The following is a 14112-nucleotide window of genomic DNA, read 5'->3' as shown; positions in this document are numbered from 1 at the left end:
TGACAGAGTTGTTTTCACTCAAACTGCAGATGTTAAGCTTTATTTCTGTGCTTCTCTTCACAGGATTTTCTCCTCCAGCACCCCCTTCATTTTTCATGTGGTGGCTGTACACCACCTCAGGCTGTAAGACAAGTTGTTTACCCTTCACATGACTGAGCATAAGGACTCAAATTCTTCCAGTTCACACAGTCACATTGTCTGACTGCAACGAAGGCTGAAGTGGAAAGAAATCATGTTAAGGGGCCGAAGTGCAAAGAGGTTTGAATCAATCAGACAGCCAGTGACTGACTGTTGAGGAAATTGCATTTTTGTTCTTTTTAGGCTCAACAAAGCTTAGCTAATGAGGCAGCAACCATCTGAGTGATGCTCAGTTTGTAATGTACATAATTTGAGCATAATAGCTGTTGCAGCAGTGTTATGCTAATGCTGAACAATTTTCCTGAACATTTATCTCTGCAGTAAATGCTTTTGCTGAGCATGAATGTTTTCGCAGCAATATAACAGTTGGAAGAGACGGCACCAAATGTATGATTTATGTACTGTATTTCTCTGTTCAAGGACAATTAGGTGATTGCGAATTTGACCTATACTCTTCTCCGAAACACAAAATTAACTGCAATTGTCATTTATTAAATAAAAATGCAATATATTGGCTGTTTACAGCTTCTCAAATGTGAGAATGTACTACTTTTCTCTGTCCTACATCATCATCATCATTTTGACTGTAACCCTAACAGCCAACAAGCAATTTAAAGACATCACCTTAGGCTTTGAGAACTTGCTATGGGCCTTTTCACTATTTTGGGTGGATTATGGATAATAACTCATTGAAATGTAGACCGCAATTGGTTCAGCTCTTCATTCTTTGTCTACAGTAGGGACAGTGATAGATGTGTATACCCCTAATAACTTCAAAGGTCAGGTTTGTATTTCCTACCTTAAGGAAAAAGGGATGCAGCTTCGCAGTTTCTGACTGAACAAGGCCAAAGCTTAAGGCCACCTTAAAGTCAGTTGCTCATTTGGGTCACTGCAGTAATATCAATACACTGTTCTCTATTTTGACCTCTCTTAATATGCACACAAACAGCAGTCCACAATACAAATAAACCAATAAGAAATAAAGACATGGTTGGTCTTACCATCATGAGTTCCCTCTGGAAGGACTTCCTCTCCTTGTTCTCCATGTTCGTACACTCCTCTTTGAGTTTCTCCAGAACCGACGCCACCTTCTCCGGCTCATTGTCCAGTTCGGTTCGGCAAAAACAATTAAGTGGCAAATTCCCATACCCAAGGGCATCTGCAAATGCCCTCCAGTTGCCCACATTCTCCATTAAAACCGTCCTCACTGTTGCGTAGATGTACGTAAGAAATTTGCAAGGCTTCAGGATCTGCTCCAGCAGCATTGTGGTTGTTAGGTCCGGCCCACACCAATAAATAGGCTTGACCTTACCCAGAACTAAAACATTCTTGGCATGGACAAGGCCTATCTTCCCCAGGTAGTATCCAATGAACCACTCTTTGGTCCGCAGCTGCCCTCGCAGTTTGATTTTGTCCTCGCTGAGCAAAGCAATAACATCCCCCTTTTTGTACTCCAACAGATAAGTACTCTTGTGCTGCCTATTCACTGTTTTGATCAACTTGCCAAATTTAAGGATGGTAATGCATCGGTCCTGAAACTTTGGGTATTTGGAAGTGACAGCCAGTGGTGAGAGGACAATCTTATCCACCTCTTTCTTTTTCAGAAACCTCCTCTGGCCCATTATCCTCGCTTCGGTCTTTGGTGGCGGTGATGGCGTTTGGACGCAAAACTGGGTGAGGATACAGTCAAGGGCATCCTTGACTTGGACCCTGAGAGTAAAATCTGAGATGCTGTTGGGGTCACGCGATGTGATCATGTACAGGAGCCTGCTGACTTTCCCCAGTTTGACCTGAAATCCCTGAATCACCCCGGCACCCTCGCTCGCCTTCACCTGATAGTTGGACATGTTGGAGTACAATCCCACCTGGAGGTCCTGAGGGTACCCCAGCACAAACTGGTGTTTCCCCCACAGCTGGAGGGCCACTGGCGGGGTGGAGTTAGCCTGCCGGCCCACCTCATTTACCAACAATGTATTGGGGGCACAGTCATGCCCAAACATTGCCACAACTGTTTTGAAGGAAGGGTGAATGTGCTTGGGACCGTAGACACCCAGCGTTACTTTCCTCTGCACATGGTCCCAAACAGTGGTATTGTGGCTAATGTACTGTGCCTTAACCACAACAGCCACATACATACAAGGCTCTAAACTATCCAGCTGCACCTGGACTGTATCCTTGTAAATGTAAGCATTGGGGATGGGTGTGTAAGGCCCTTCTTTGCAGTCACTTCGAACGCAAAGCACCTCTGCCGTGTGACAACTTTCCTTCTTGATGGTTACCAATACCTTCATCTCCAACGTGATAAAGGACCTGGTCTCCATGTTGCTCAGCTTGATCTCCACCACGGGGCTAACAGTGGAGCAGTGGTCACCGTTGAGCTCCAGAGGAGGATCTAGTAACGCTTTCATGGAGATCTGTTGGTGGTCTCCATGGCTGACGTGGCCTTCAGGGATGTGTATGGTGATTTGGGTGTCCGGGAGCTGAACAACTCCTCCGTTACTGTCCAACTTGCACACAATGTTGGTCTCCACCGGCTGCGTCTGGCCCCACCCAGGACTCTGACCCAGGGAGTCAAGGTCATGGCAAGACCTGGCTAGCTTTCTGTGGTTCAACCAAGCAGTCCTGAAGTCCTCCCTGCTCTGAAACTGCTCCGGTGAAGGAGCCTTAAGGCCTGTGAAGAATCCAGAGGAAGGTAAGGTTGGATTCGACTGCGCCTGCAAGACTGACAGTTCTGAGAGACTGTGGGAGCGTTTACCCCTAAAAAACGGGTTATCCCTGTGGAGGTTAGGTCCAACCGCTTGATTTGGGCTGGTGAGGGTGGTATTGTTAATGTGGCAGCTGCTGAACCCATTGGTCATGATTGTATTGGTGTTAAAGTTTGAGCAAGATGATGGAGATGCCAGTGCATCAAACAGAATAAGATCTGTTGAGTTCCTTACACCTATATCTTTGCAGTTTTGATCTAACGGATGGATAAAGGGGTTCAGAGAGAGGGGACTGTTGTTGTAAATTGGGGAGGGCTTAAGGGTTATCCCTGTCCACTCCCCCAAACCTCCAAACTCCTTTGACCCATCCTCGTATCCTTCCCCGAGACTGTCAATCATCCCACTGTCGCTAAGCATAGAGTTCCTGAAGTTGACCGGCTGGACGTAGGCGGCTGGGATGTAGCCCATTTCCGTGTTGTTGTGGGCGTACCACCACTCTCCACCTGACGTGTCCAACACATAGAGGCGATCCCCTTTGGAGAACTTCAGCGTGGTGAAGCTGCTGGGGCAATAATCCTTTATGGCAACCACTTCCTGCGCAGCTCCATAGGAGGCTGAAGTATCCAGCCTTAAGGCACTGGGAGAAGGCACTGAAATGGAAAAAGATGTTAGACAGAATCTCTTAAAACTATTAGTGACGGTCTTCAGCGTTGATTGCAATGTGGTTTGGTAATCAGACGTTATTTCACTTCCTGAATGTTACTCACTTGACGCTGAACATGAAGTTTGTTAAGTAAAAAAAAAAATTGCCATTTACTTTTAGCACAGAACCTTTGCTTTTAGTTTCAAACAGGAATCCAAAATCACTCTCCCGGGTGGAAGTCCTGTGTTTGTTTGACCCATCCATCACCCCAGCCTGCCTCCTTATGTGGATATTTTGGCGCTCTTATATTTCGTCACCTAGCCTCCTGCTTTGCAAAACTACTAGTGCCACTAGAGAGCACCGCCATTATAACGTAAATGTAGGTCGTATTTTGCTGCTTGAACAAACAACGTCTGAGGGCATTTTTCAGTCTCAAAAGGCTCAAGAACGAAGGAAGACAAAATAGCTCCCAAAATAACCCAAACCTTTAATCATTCTGAATTCAAGGACAACATTTTCAGATCACAAAGTAAAAATATGAGCAGATGAACTGCATAATTTACTGCGTCATCTTCTATTTTTAGTTCACGTCATGCAGAGCATGTAAACAAAGCTGTAATGAAGTGCAAACAGTGAAAGGGAAAGAATAATACTGCTTCCAACATATGACTGAATAATTTAAAGATGAAAAGCACAAAATTGAAAACAACAAATTCTAAAGATATTGAGTTAATTAGTTCCAATGAATCATATCTGAATAATTGATATTGTACCTTACAGTACACATAGTTTCTCTATAACAACAATGGCGCTGAAACTGTCGTGGATACAGCAAAACACTGACCTTTGACATCGTTAAGACTGGCCCCGGTGAACCCTTCGCTAAGGTCGATGAGCGTCCCCTCAGACTTGCAGCGAGGAAGGACGTTATTGTTGTTCGTCACTCTGATGATGCGATGGGCAGCCATGGCTGGTGCTCAACGTAGAAATCGCTCATTGGCAGCTTTTCATCTGGATGGGAAACAAACAAAGCATTTCAGGGTGGGAGCGCCCAGCCAACTTTAAACACATCTGCATTCAGGCATTAAGCGGATACTGGAACCTAGAGCAAATTCCAAAAGCGACGCCGGAGTGTAAAGCCCAGTTCAGAGCAAAGATTCGCGACGAGACGTGTTGAAACTTCTTCTTGCAATGAGCCCGTCTGCGGCGTTCTGAAAGCTGCCAGTCTACACCAATGAGACGAGACGGTGTATCGTCTCCATAACCTCTTTGTACATCAGTTCTAACTTCCGACTTTTAGGCTTTTTTGAAGCTGGATATGTAATTTGTTTCGTCTAAATATGAATGTGGATAACGTTAGTGAGAGTGAGATGCTTGCTACAGTTACATTTCTATTGATGAATCGGCGAAAACACGTTTTTTATTTCTCTGATTCACTGCTTGGTTCAAACGCCGCTGAGCGCTCCCTCTCTTCAGTCACTCTCTATCTCGCGTGGCCATATAACGTTACCATGCTTTCAGGCAGTCGTTGAGGCTCCGTCTAAAACTCGGCCATTCCAACAAGCTGTTTGTAACATAAAAAAAATATGGATAATTTTATTTCTATAGTTTATAGCTTGAATTTACCAGTTGACTTCTCTATTGGCTGTTGATACAGGAGAAGTCCCTTACATTCGTAAAACAAATTTGAAACACTGATGTATGAAACAGCTAATTAGATTAATTTACTTATTAATCAAAGGTGCCGGAATGCCGTTCCAGATCGTCTCAGCCCTCTTTAAACCCTGGTTCTTCCACATCAAACTTGGAACAACTTGAAAACTCATACTTAAAGGTGACCTATTATGCTTTTCTGTATTTTCTGTCATATCTCTTATGTTACAATGTCGGACTTTCATGTTAAACGTGGCCTATAGCTTCAAATAATGAGGTAACCGTATTTTAGAGAGATCCCTGTGAGCAAAAACTTCACTCCACTGTGCTAAACTACTACTCTATTGTCGGCTCAGCTGGGTTTCTATGATTGGTCAACTGCTCCAGGCAGGCACTACTGCAGTGTTTTTTTTTTTTAAGTAACTGCAGTGTTTACATTGTCACGTGTAGCTGCATGCTTTATGCCAGGGAAAGCTGTAACCTTGGCTGCCAATGTTGTTCATTTCTCCCCAATTTCGGATCACATTACTGCTTAGTCTCGCATTGCCAGACCTTCCTCCACAGCACAGCGTAGGAGGGTCTGGCTAGTCCACACAACCATACGGGATGGGAGAAAAAAAAACAATCACAATTGTCTCGGGAGGGACGGCGCTAAGAGCCTGACAGAGCCGCGGTGCCGCTACGAAATAGCCTCGGGAAGGAACTTGTTTTGGTGGAACATCAAAAGTAGTTTTAGTCGTGCGACAGAAAACTCAGATTGGACAGATAGTCTAGCTAGCTGTCTGGATTTACCCTGAAGAGATCTGAGGAGCAGTTATAGTTATAGTTATAGTCCTCACAAATCCACAGGAGTTTAGAACGCCAACACAGAGACACAGGAAGAGGACGGATAGAGGGACATCCGGCGGAATTACTGCCGCCAACGGAGCAATCTCGGAAGTGGAACGCCGTGGATAGAGACTAGCCAGCCTTTATTGGTGTTTTTCCACAGAAAAAAGTCCTGCTATATACTCCGTTGCACTTGCAGTCAGTATCCAAAGACTGTACAGAGACAGCAACAGATGTGGAGACTCAGAGATGCAGAAACATTGACCAATCAGAACACAGTGGGCTTTTGCGGGAGGGGGAAGCCCAAAGAGACAGGCGCTCCAACGGGGCGTCTCAGACAGAGGGTGAATGGAGGTGCAGCAGCCATGGGCAGCATGCATCAAATAAAGTGTCTTTTGAACATTAAAGCATTTAAACGTGTTCCAGTAGAAACACACAATGCAATAGAAGTAGCTGAAAATGCTATATAATAGGTCTCCTTTAACTTCAGATGTTCAGCTGCTGCCTGCAGAAGCACCAGCAGTAATCTTTTCCTACGGCAACCATCTCCCCCTCCTCCGGCTGCGAATGCTGCACTGCTCTGTGTGTTCTAAGTATTTACATGTTGGATTGTGTCACACAAGTTTCCAATTTCCTTCACTGAGATGCGATTCAATTTTGAGTCTGAAAACACACAAGTCAGCAGAGGACAGTAATCTGATTTGGAGACGCGGCGAGAAATTGTTTTGCAGCAAAACGTTGTTTGCCTTCAGTCACAAGGGACTTGTATTCTTCCTGCAGGACGTCGGCGAGCGACAGTGGGAACATTCGCATTTGCACACTAATGATGCCATTTCAATCCGATTAAAAACACCGGCTGCAGAAGCTGCCGTGTTAAAAAGTGCCTTTCACTGTTCACTTCATTAGCGCTTTAATGTTTGGAGCAGGATCTCTGCTCCGTGCTTTCCCATTAAAATGCTGGGGATTTTAATTCAGATGCAGGCAATTGAAAAAAATAATAAAATAAAGCCCTTTGCTTTGTTACAGCATCTTCGGTTTCCAGCTAAAACTGCGAAGAACACACAGCACGTGAGCTGTCATTAGCAAGGAGACGACGAGCATGGACTATAGAGCTTTTTGGCTAAAGCTGATCTGCACTCTAACAAATGAATCCGTAAAATAACAGAAAAGGTTCTGGCAGCTCATTAGTCGGACTTTGCCCCGTAATGAAAAAAAAAGCGACAAAAACATCCAAAGTAGCGTTAACGAGTTCGAACAAAGTGTCACAAAAGGTCGAAAACACGACCACACTGTTGAAAAAAAGCAAATTGTCAAAATCAAATTGGCGTAAAGGCGTCAAACGTCGACTTTAATTGCCCAAAACCAACATGGGAAACCCCATGTTCTATAAACGTCTTCACTTTTTGGTATACACATGAACGAGGCTGTTATCTGGATTAGTAAACGTGTGCATCTCAAAGAAAACTACTGTTACCTGTTGGACAGCAAGTTTATCTAATAACATTTTTTTATTTGGTTTCTTTCACTTCTTTTTTTTTTATTTCTTTTCTTTAGGAGAAATCCCCCTGAGGAAACCATGTTTGTCAAACCCCTGAACCTGATTCTGAAAACCAATCTTTCACGTTATTACTTAGAAATCAGATGACTGTAGAAAGCCAGCTGTCGCCCGGTCACTAAAGTGTACGTTCCTCAACGCTGTCACAACTTCTTTAAACAGTGAAAACCCCTTTAACCCCCTTTCACCATGTCCCGCTCAGTTTGAACAATATGATACAAAATGGCAAAGTTGCTTTACTTTTTTGCGCTTCTTTGCTGCAAGACGAGCATCATTACTTTTGTTTCTCATGCCTCAAAATGACAAAGTGTTCTGGGATGCGGAGCACGGCTTGTTTGAAAACGGCTGCATCTGTTCAAATGGAAGTTGTGCTGAAAGCCGTGGCGTGGAGTCAAACTCCGCCGGGTTGACATTTCTTTTCCCTTGCGCCCTCTCTGCTCGCCGGGTGGGGAGCGTCGCTCGTCGATAAAACCCCTCCTCAGCGGGCAGCTAGCCGGAGTCTAGGCCGCGATCAATAACAAGCCGACAGACAAAGACACTGTCACCGGCTTTGATATAACGTGGAGGCCGTCCCCCGCGGACTGCAGCAGGAGGCCAGACAGATACAGGGGTGTTGGAAAAAGAAAACAAGGAGGCTGTGGTTGGCTGCGACGGGAAACGCAGCAGGAGGTTCGGCTCAGACCCAACTGGATTCTTTAAAAACGAGCCCTGCAGATCCACGCTGAGCCTCCTGGAAACGTTTGCACCAGGATTTGAGAAGGAAAACTGACACAAGCATTTAAAAGATGACTTCGGGGGTCTTGTTTCCAACAACTTTTCCCTATGTTTTTGTGTCCAAGTGACTGATGGGAACAACCATCTTTGACATTGGTCCAGTGTTAAGAGAGATCGCTGCAATCGGCAGTCAGCGAAACAAGCTACAATGTATGTTGCGCAGCTTGTATACGCACAAAAATTGCTATTTTTGCCGCTGACAGGCCCAGATTATTATTCTGAGTGTCTGACAACATTATGCAAAGGATTTCTAAGGAGGTCGACCTTTCTGTTAAAGAGTAAGATCCTTTTTTTAAACACATAAATATCTGGGAAATTGCACCAGACTCCATGTAAATAAACAGGAATTTGAGCATCGTAAAATACACTTCATTCAAAGTCGACAGAAACAAAATAAAACTGTGAAAAGCCGTTTTGGGTCGTCTTTCCACTTTTCCAACAATCACAACTCAAGTTTTGGTTGAAATGAACACATAGTTTACAGATTTACATGTGAAAATATGTTGGCTCTATACACGCTAAAAGTATAGTTTATCTAAATGGAGTCTGGTGGGTTTAACGCTAGCGACCTCAGAGCGGTTTCTGGGTACACAACTGATTTTACTCTTTTCAAAAAAAGTCTATAACTGTAGGAATCCTTTCCGTCATGTTGTCAGACACTTAGAATAATAATCTGAGCCCGTCAGCGGCAAGAACTGCACTTTTAGTGGACGGAATTGACAATGCACATTTGTTCCGTAGGATTACATTGCAGTCCGGTTCGTGGCTGCTAATCACAGCGTTCTCGCTGAATACTGGACTAAAGATTGTTGTTCCCATCAGTCACTTACACACAAAAACATAGTACAATAGGGTCCAAGTTGAAAAAAAAAACAGAAGTTACCCTTAAAAAAGAAACACCAGTTAAACAAGACTGTGATACCCTGCATGTGACCTCTTTTGCAGACAGGATTTAAATTACAGAGAGAGAAATACAAAATGAGCTCTCATGGGATCGTAGCAGACTGCTGGAGGGCGTGTGGGTTAACCTTCCTCAAAATTGGGAACAGGATAATTCCCCCCCACCACGTGTGCATCAATATGCGAGTCGGTGAAATGCTCTGCGTTATTAACTCACTTCAGTCAGGCTGACAGAGTGGAGGAGCGGTGAGTCGAAGGTTTAATTAGCCGCGAGTCGGCCGGTCCTAATCCCTGGATGAATGCCGCTATAATAACCGTTTGCAGCAGCCATATGCTCACGGAGAGTTTATCGCTTTGCCATCACAGCTGCCCATATTATGAAAAAAAAAAAATTGGGATTGGGATTTGGGGTGTTATTTTGCATCTCCGGTGCTTCCACACGCATACAAACTTGGAAGAAAAAAACCATCCATGCTGTTTTGAGTGAGATACAGGTTTCTGAATGTCTTCTGCCTTCAGAGCAATGAGCTGTTCAAAATCAGCAGGGCTTTCTACGTCAGTAGCAGAGACGAGGTGGCGAACCGTAGCATGCTAGCTCGTTCTCAATGGCAAAACGCTGCTACAACACACACTAGTTCACCACAATTGACAAAAGAACTACTTCCATGTCCCTGTTCTGCAGGTATTCCACGCAAAGTCGGAAGTGCGCCCCTCGTTCAGAACAAGTCTCCCGGCTAATCCTGCCTTGTACTAACTGAAGAAGACTGTAGAAACAAACAGCTAGCTAGCTCATGTGATCCTTACCTAGCTAGTGCGCCTCTCAACAAAGATGGGATAGAAGTGCGATGCCTCACTCTGTAGCTAAAACCGAGACCTGAACACCCAGGGTCAAAAGAGGAGCTGCAGCAATGTGCAGCACAACAAAAATACGGTGTTTTTTGGAAAATTAAACCATGTAATCGTATTCTGGTACAACCTCAAAATACAATTATGAACCTGAAAATGAGCATAATATGGGCACTTTAAAATGAGCAGATTACGGGACAGAGAATGGCCCGCGGCAGCACAGACCTGTTGGTGCGCGGCTGGAAAATCATGTCAAACTGAACCACTAGTAACTTACTTTGAATGCTTTTAAGTACATTGTCCTGATGACACTTACATACTTGTACTTAAGTAAGATTGTCAATGCAGGACTTCTACTTGTAACAGAGCATTTCTTACAGTGTGATGTTAGTATTTTTGCTCAAGTAAAGGGATCTGAATACTTCTTCCAGCGCTGGTCATATCATATCCCCTGCAGGCTGAGTGAGTCTTTCTGCTGCTGCTTTGTGACCAAAAAAATAATAATTAAAAATTAAAAAACCTCCGCTTGGCATGTGGTCAAGTACATTAGTCTGAGGCGCCGCTCTGCCCTCGACCGCCACCGTTCATCACCGGAGAAGAAAATTCATCCGTAAAATATTACAATCGCTCCTCTCTCGGCTCAGGGTGAAATTTCCGGCATTAAATTGAGCCCACTAAAGTGCTGAGTTTTAATGCCGCTGAGGGCGATTCCTCCACCCCGAAAAGAGGTTCACACGTCAACAAGTCAGCCCTGGGGCAGCAGACGGCTCAAGCGCCAACATTAAGTGCTTTGAATTCTATAATGTACCTCCAGCGTCTCTATTTGCAGGTAGGTTCAATCCCCAGACCGGCAGGATCAAACCTGGGTGGGGAAAGTGAAAGAGCAGCGCTTGTCCCCTCCCTCATTACCACCACTGAGGTGCCCTCGGGCAAGGCCCTTAACCTCCAACGGCTCCAGTGGAGCTGCTCAGTGGCCAGCAGATCAGGCTGTGGTTGTACCGGGCAGTTTCCAGGTAGGAATGTGGAACTGTGTGTGAATGTGACAGGTCGTCGTTACAAATGAGAAATTGTTCTCAATCGACTTACCTGGACACAAACATTACCGAGGGGGTCGGGTGTTCCCCAGAGAAGTTTGAGCAAACACTTTTCTGCATTCTGGGGAATTTTTCTGCAACAACTTATGGTGCAAATGTCTTTATTTATGGAAATGAAATTATAATAGGCTTTTGGGGGAGAGTTTGGATACATTTTTTTTTTGGAAGGCGTCGCAGCCTATGCATGATACGCTCCTGTGGGTTGTATCAATGAGGAGGATGGTTGGGAGGACACATTGGCTCAGTGGGATCTGCGTGTCAAATGTCCTAATGTAATCACTATGATGGAGATGTTAGATTTGTTGATGAGTTTTAGATCAACACAGAGAGAGTTGGTGTGTTCAGGACAGAGGGGGGGCTCGCACCATGCACTTGCAAGAAAGCGTGGCCAGACTTAATTTCATCCACAGTGTGTGTGTGTGTGTGTGTCTGTGTGTGTGTTTGTGTGGGTTTGTGTGTGTGCGTGTGAGTGCGTGTGTGGGTGCGTGTGAGTGTGTGTTTGTACGTGTGTGTGCGTGCGTGTTTGTGCGTGTGTTTGCACGTGTGTGTGTGTGTGTGTGTGTGTGTGTGAAAGTGAGAAAGTGTGTGTGTTGTGCTGAGCAGCCATTAAATACAAAATGGAGCGCACCTGGAAAACGATGACATGGGAGTTTTCAGGCTTACAGCCTCGACGGACGGGGGCGGGAAGGTGTAGTAAAAGACAACACAAAGTGTGTGTGTCTGTGTGTGTGTGTGTGTGTGTGTGTGTGTGTTAGTATGTGTGTCACTTTGGCAATCTGTTTGCGTGCATGCGTTTGTTGAAAGAGGAAGACAAAGGAAACAACAACAAAAAAAGGAGGAAGGAGAGAGGAAGAGAAAGAAAATGTGACGAGTGAGGAAAGAAGAGGACGTGGAGGCAAATGAAGAGTAACATGGAAGAGGAGACAAGGGAAGGAGCGCCAAAATAATTGTCCGTGAAACAGTTTGGAAGAAGAGGAGGCAGACGGAAGGAAGAAGAGGGCAGTGAAGAAGAGAAGGAGGAGAAAAAGACAGAGGAGGGAGGGGATAGGGGGAAGAAGAAGAGGTGGAGAGGAACAGGTAAGAGACATTAGGAGATGGAGAGAAGGAGAAAAGTGAGGAGGGAGCGAGGAATACGAGCATATAGAAGGAAGGATTGAAGTCAGGCTCCATCTAATTAACTACAGGATGACTTCAGGCACTGTGTGTGTGTGTGTGTGTGTGTGTGTGTGTGTGTGTGTGTGTGTGTGTGTGTGTGTGTGTGTGTGTGTGCGTGTGTGTGTGTGTGTGTGTGTGTGTGTGTGTGCGGGCGCGTGCTTCAAACCTCGGGGCAGCCCTGATCGAGCGAGAGAGAGAGAGAGAGATGGAGGATTTTCAGCTTATCAGATGACCTTATTGGCAGGGCTTTAAGGAGGTGTGCACGCGCGCGGCCGCGTGCGCACACGTGACAATATCGCGCTAATTGTCCAATTTTATTTTATAATTCCACTCACTTCTCCTCCATATGCTGCTGATCTCTCACGTGTGTCACAAATTAAAGAAACATTACCGGTAGACCGGAGAGATGATGAAAAAGAGGAAAAGAAACAAAAAAGAAAGAAAAAACTTAAATAAGCATTAGAAACTAGACCCAGAAAACCAGTATAGGCCTAATTGTCATTAAACACTTAAAAAAAGTAATAATGTAAAAGTAATGCCGCTATAAACTCCCTGTAAAGCAGCAATGACACACAACTCCATGTAGAATCACTATAGAGCACCGCAGGCGGATAATAGGCTACCACGGGAATATACGATGGGTATTTGTCACGTGAGTGAAGCCGAATTCTTCTCCGCACATTATTCTGCTAAGTTAGCGAACAAAATGCGTAAATGGCTGGTTAAAATGACAATCAGAAGTAATTAAGTGTAAAATTGATGGGAATGTGGACTGACCTCCTGCTGGCTGGACGCCCGAACGCTCGGAGTGGCGGCTCAGTGAGAATAGGGGGAAACATAAGAGCCGATGGAGAGACTTTTTCCTCTTTTTCTTTTCCCTCGTGACATTTGACTGGAAGACCAAAAAAAGAAAAAGGGAAAAAAAGGATAGATGTTAAAAAGAAAAGGTGGAAATAAGATTATCGTTCGTCCACCCCCCCTCCGACCAGTCCATGAAGTTTGTAACGGTGACAGATGCGCAGACACGCCGCTTCCCGTGTGTCTCTGGTCCGGTCTGTCGGAGCTCTGGAGGAGAGCAGCTGTAGTGGATGCGACGGGGGGGTGTCGTCACTGCGTGGGGGCGTGGCTACACACACACACACACACACACACACAGACACACACACACACACACACACACACACACACACACACACACACACACACACACACACACACACACACACACACACACACACACACACACTGTCTTCTATACTTGAAAGCAATACTTGAGTGAAAGTATCTCACCAGAAAATGACGTTGGTAGAAGTTAAAGTCACCTTTTAGAATATTACTGGAGCAAAGTACCCGACATATACTATACTTAGGTATCATAAGTCATTTAATTATATGAAATGTATGTAATTATGTAAAGTAAAAGTAAAAAAAGTGTACTAGCCTATTCAGGGTGTCCACACGCCGTCTTTGACATCCAGTCCAAAGTCTGACACCAACAAAGAGAAAAACAGAAACCGAATTTAAAAAAATGTTGTGAGAAAGAACCTTTCACTCCAACGAGTGCTTGTGTAGGGGGAAATGCAGTGGAGTAAAAGTGGAAGTTTGTAGATAACAAAGTCAAGTACACATACGTGAAAATTCTAAGTTACAGTAACAAAGTAGTTGTACCTCGTTACAATACAACAATGGAAGTCATCCTGTAGTTAATTAGATGGAGCCTGACTCTCCGTTTTTATACCTTTCCTTTGCCTCAGCTCCTCTTGCTCTCCCCCCTCCCCTTCCTTTACTTGTCAATATCTAAATAATTGAAATGGCTAGTCT

At 44.8% G+C, this 14112-nt stretch overlaps 1 protein-coding gene across 1 annotated transcript in view; it reads right to left on the bottom strand.

Moving 5' to 3' along the window:
• Positions 1-13364, bottom strand: part of LOC120554200 (SH3 domain-binding protein 4-A-like) — a 32222-nt gene extending 18858 nt beyond the window's left edge. Inside the window, exons 1-3 of the mRNA XM_039792931.1 lie at positions 13069-13364; positions 4331-4497; positions 1140-3493 (exon numbers count right to left, since the gene is read on the bottom strand). Coding sequence (XP_039648865.1) covers positions 1140-3493; positions 4331-4454 — 2478 coding nt within the window. The 5' untranslated portion in view covers positions 4455-4497; positions 13069-13364. The remainder of the gene's footprint in view (positions 1-1139; positions 3494-4330; positions 4498-13068) is intronic.
• Positions 13365-14112: the final 748 nt, after the last annotated feature.

Source organism: Perca fluviatilis, chromosome 24 (assembly GCF_010015445.1).
Source record: "Perca fluviatilis chromosome 24, GENO_Pfluv_1.0, whole genome shotgun sequence".
Taxonomy (NCBI): Eukaryota; Metazoa; Chordata; class Actinopteri; order Perciformes; family Percidae; genus Perca; species Perca fluviatilis.
This window is presented reverse-complemented; position numbering and strand designations above follow the sequence as displayed.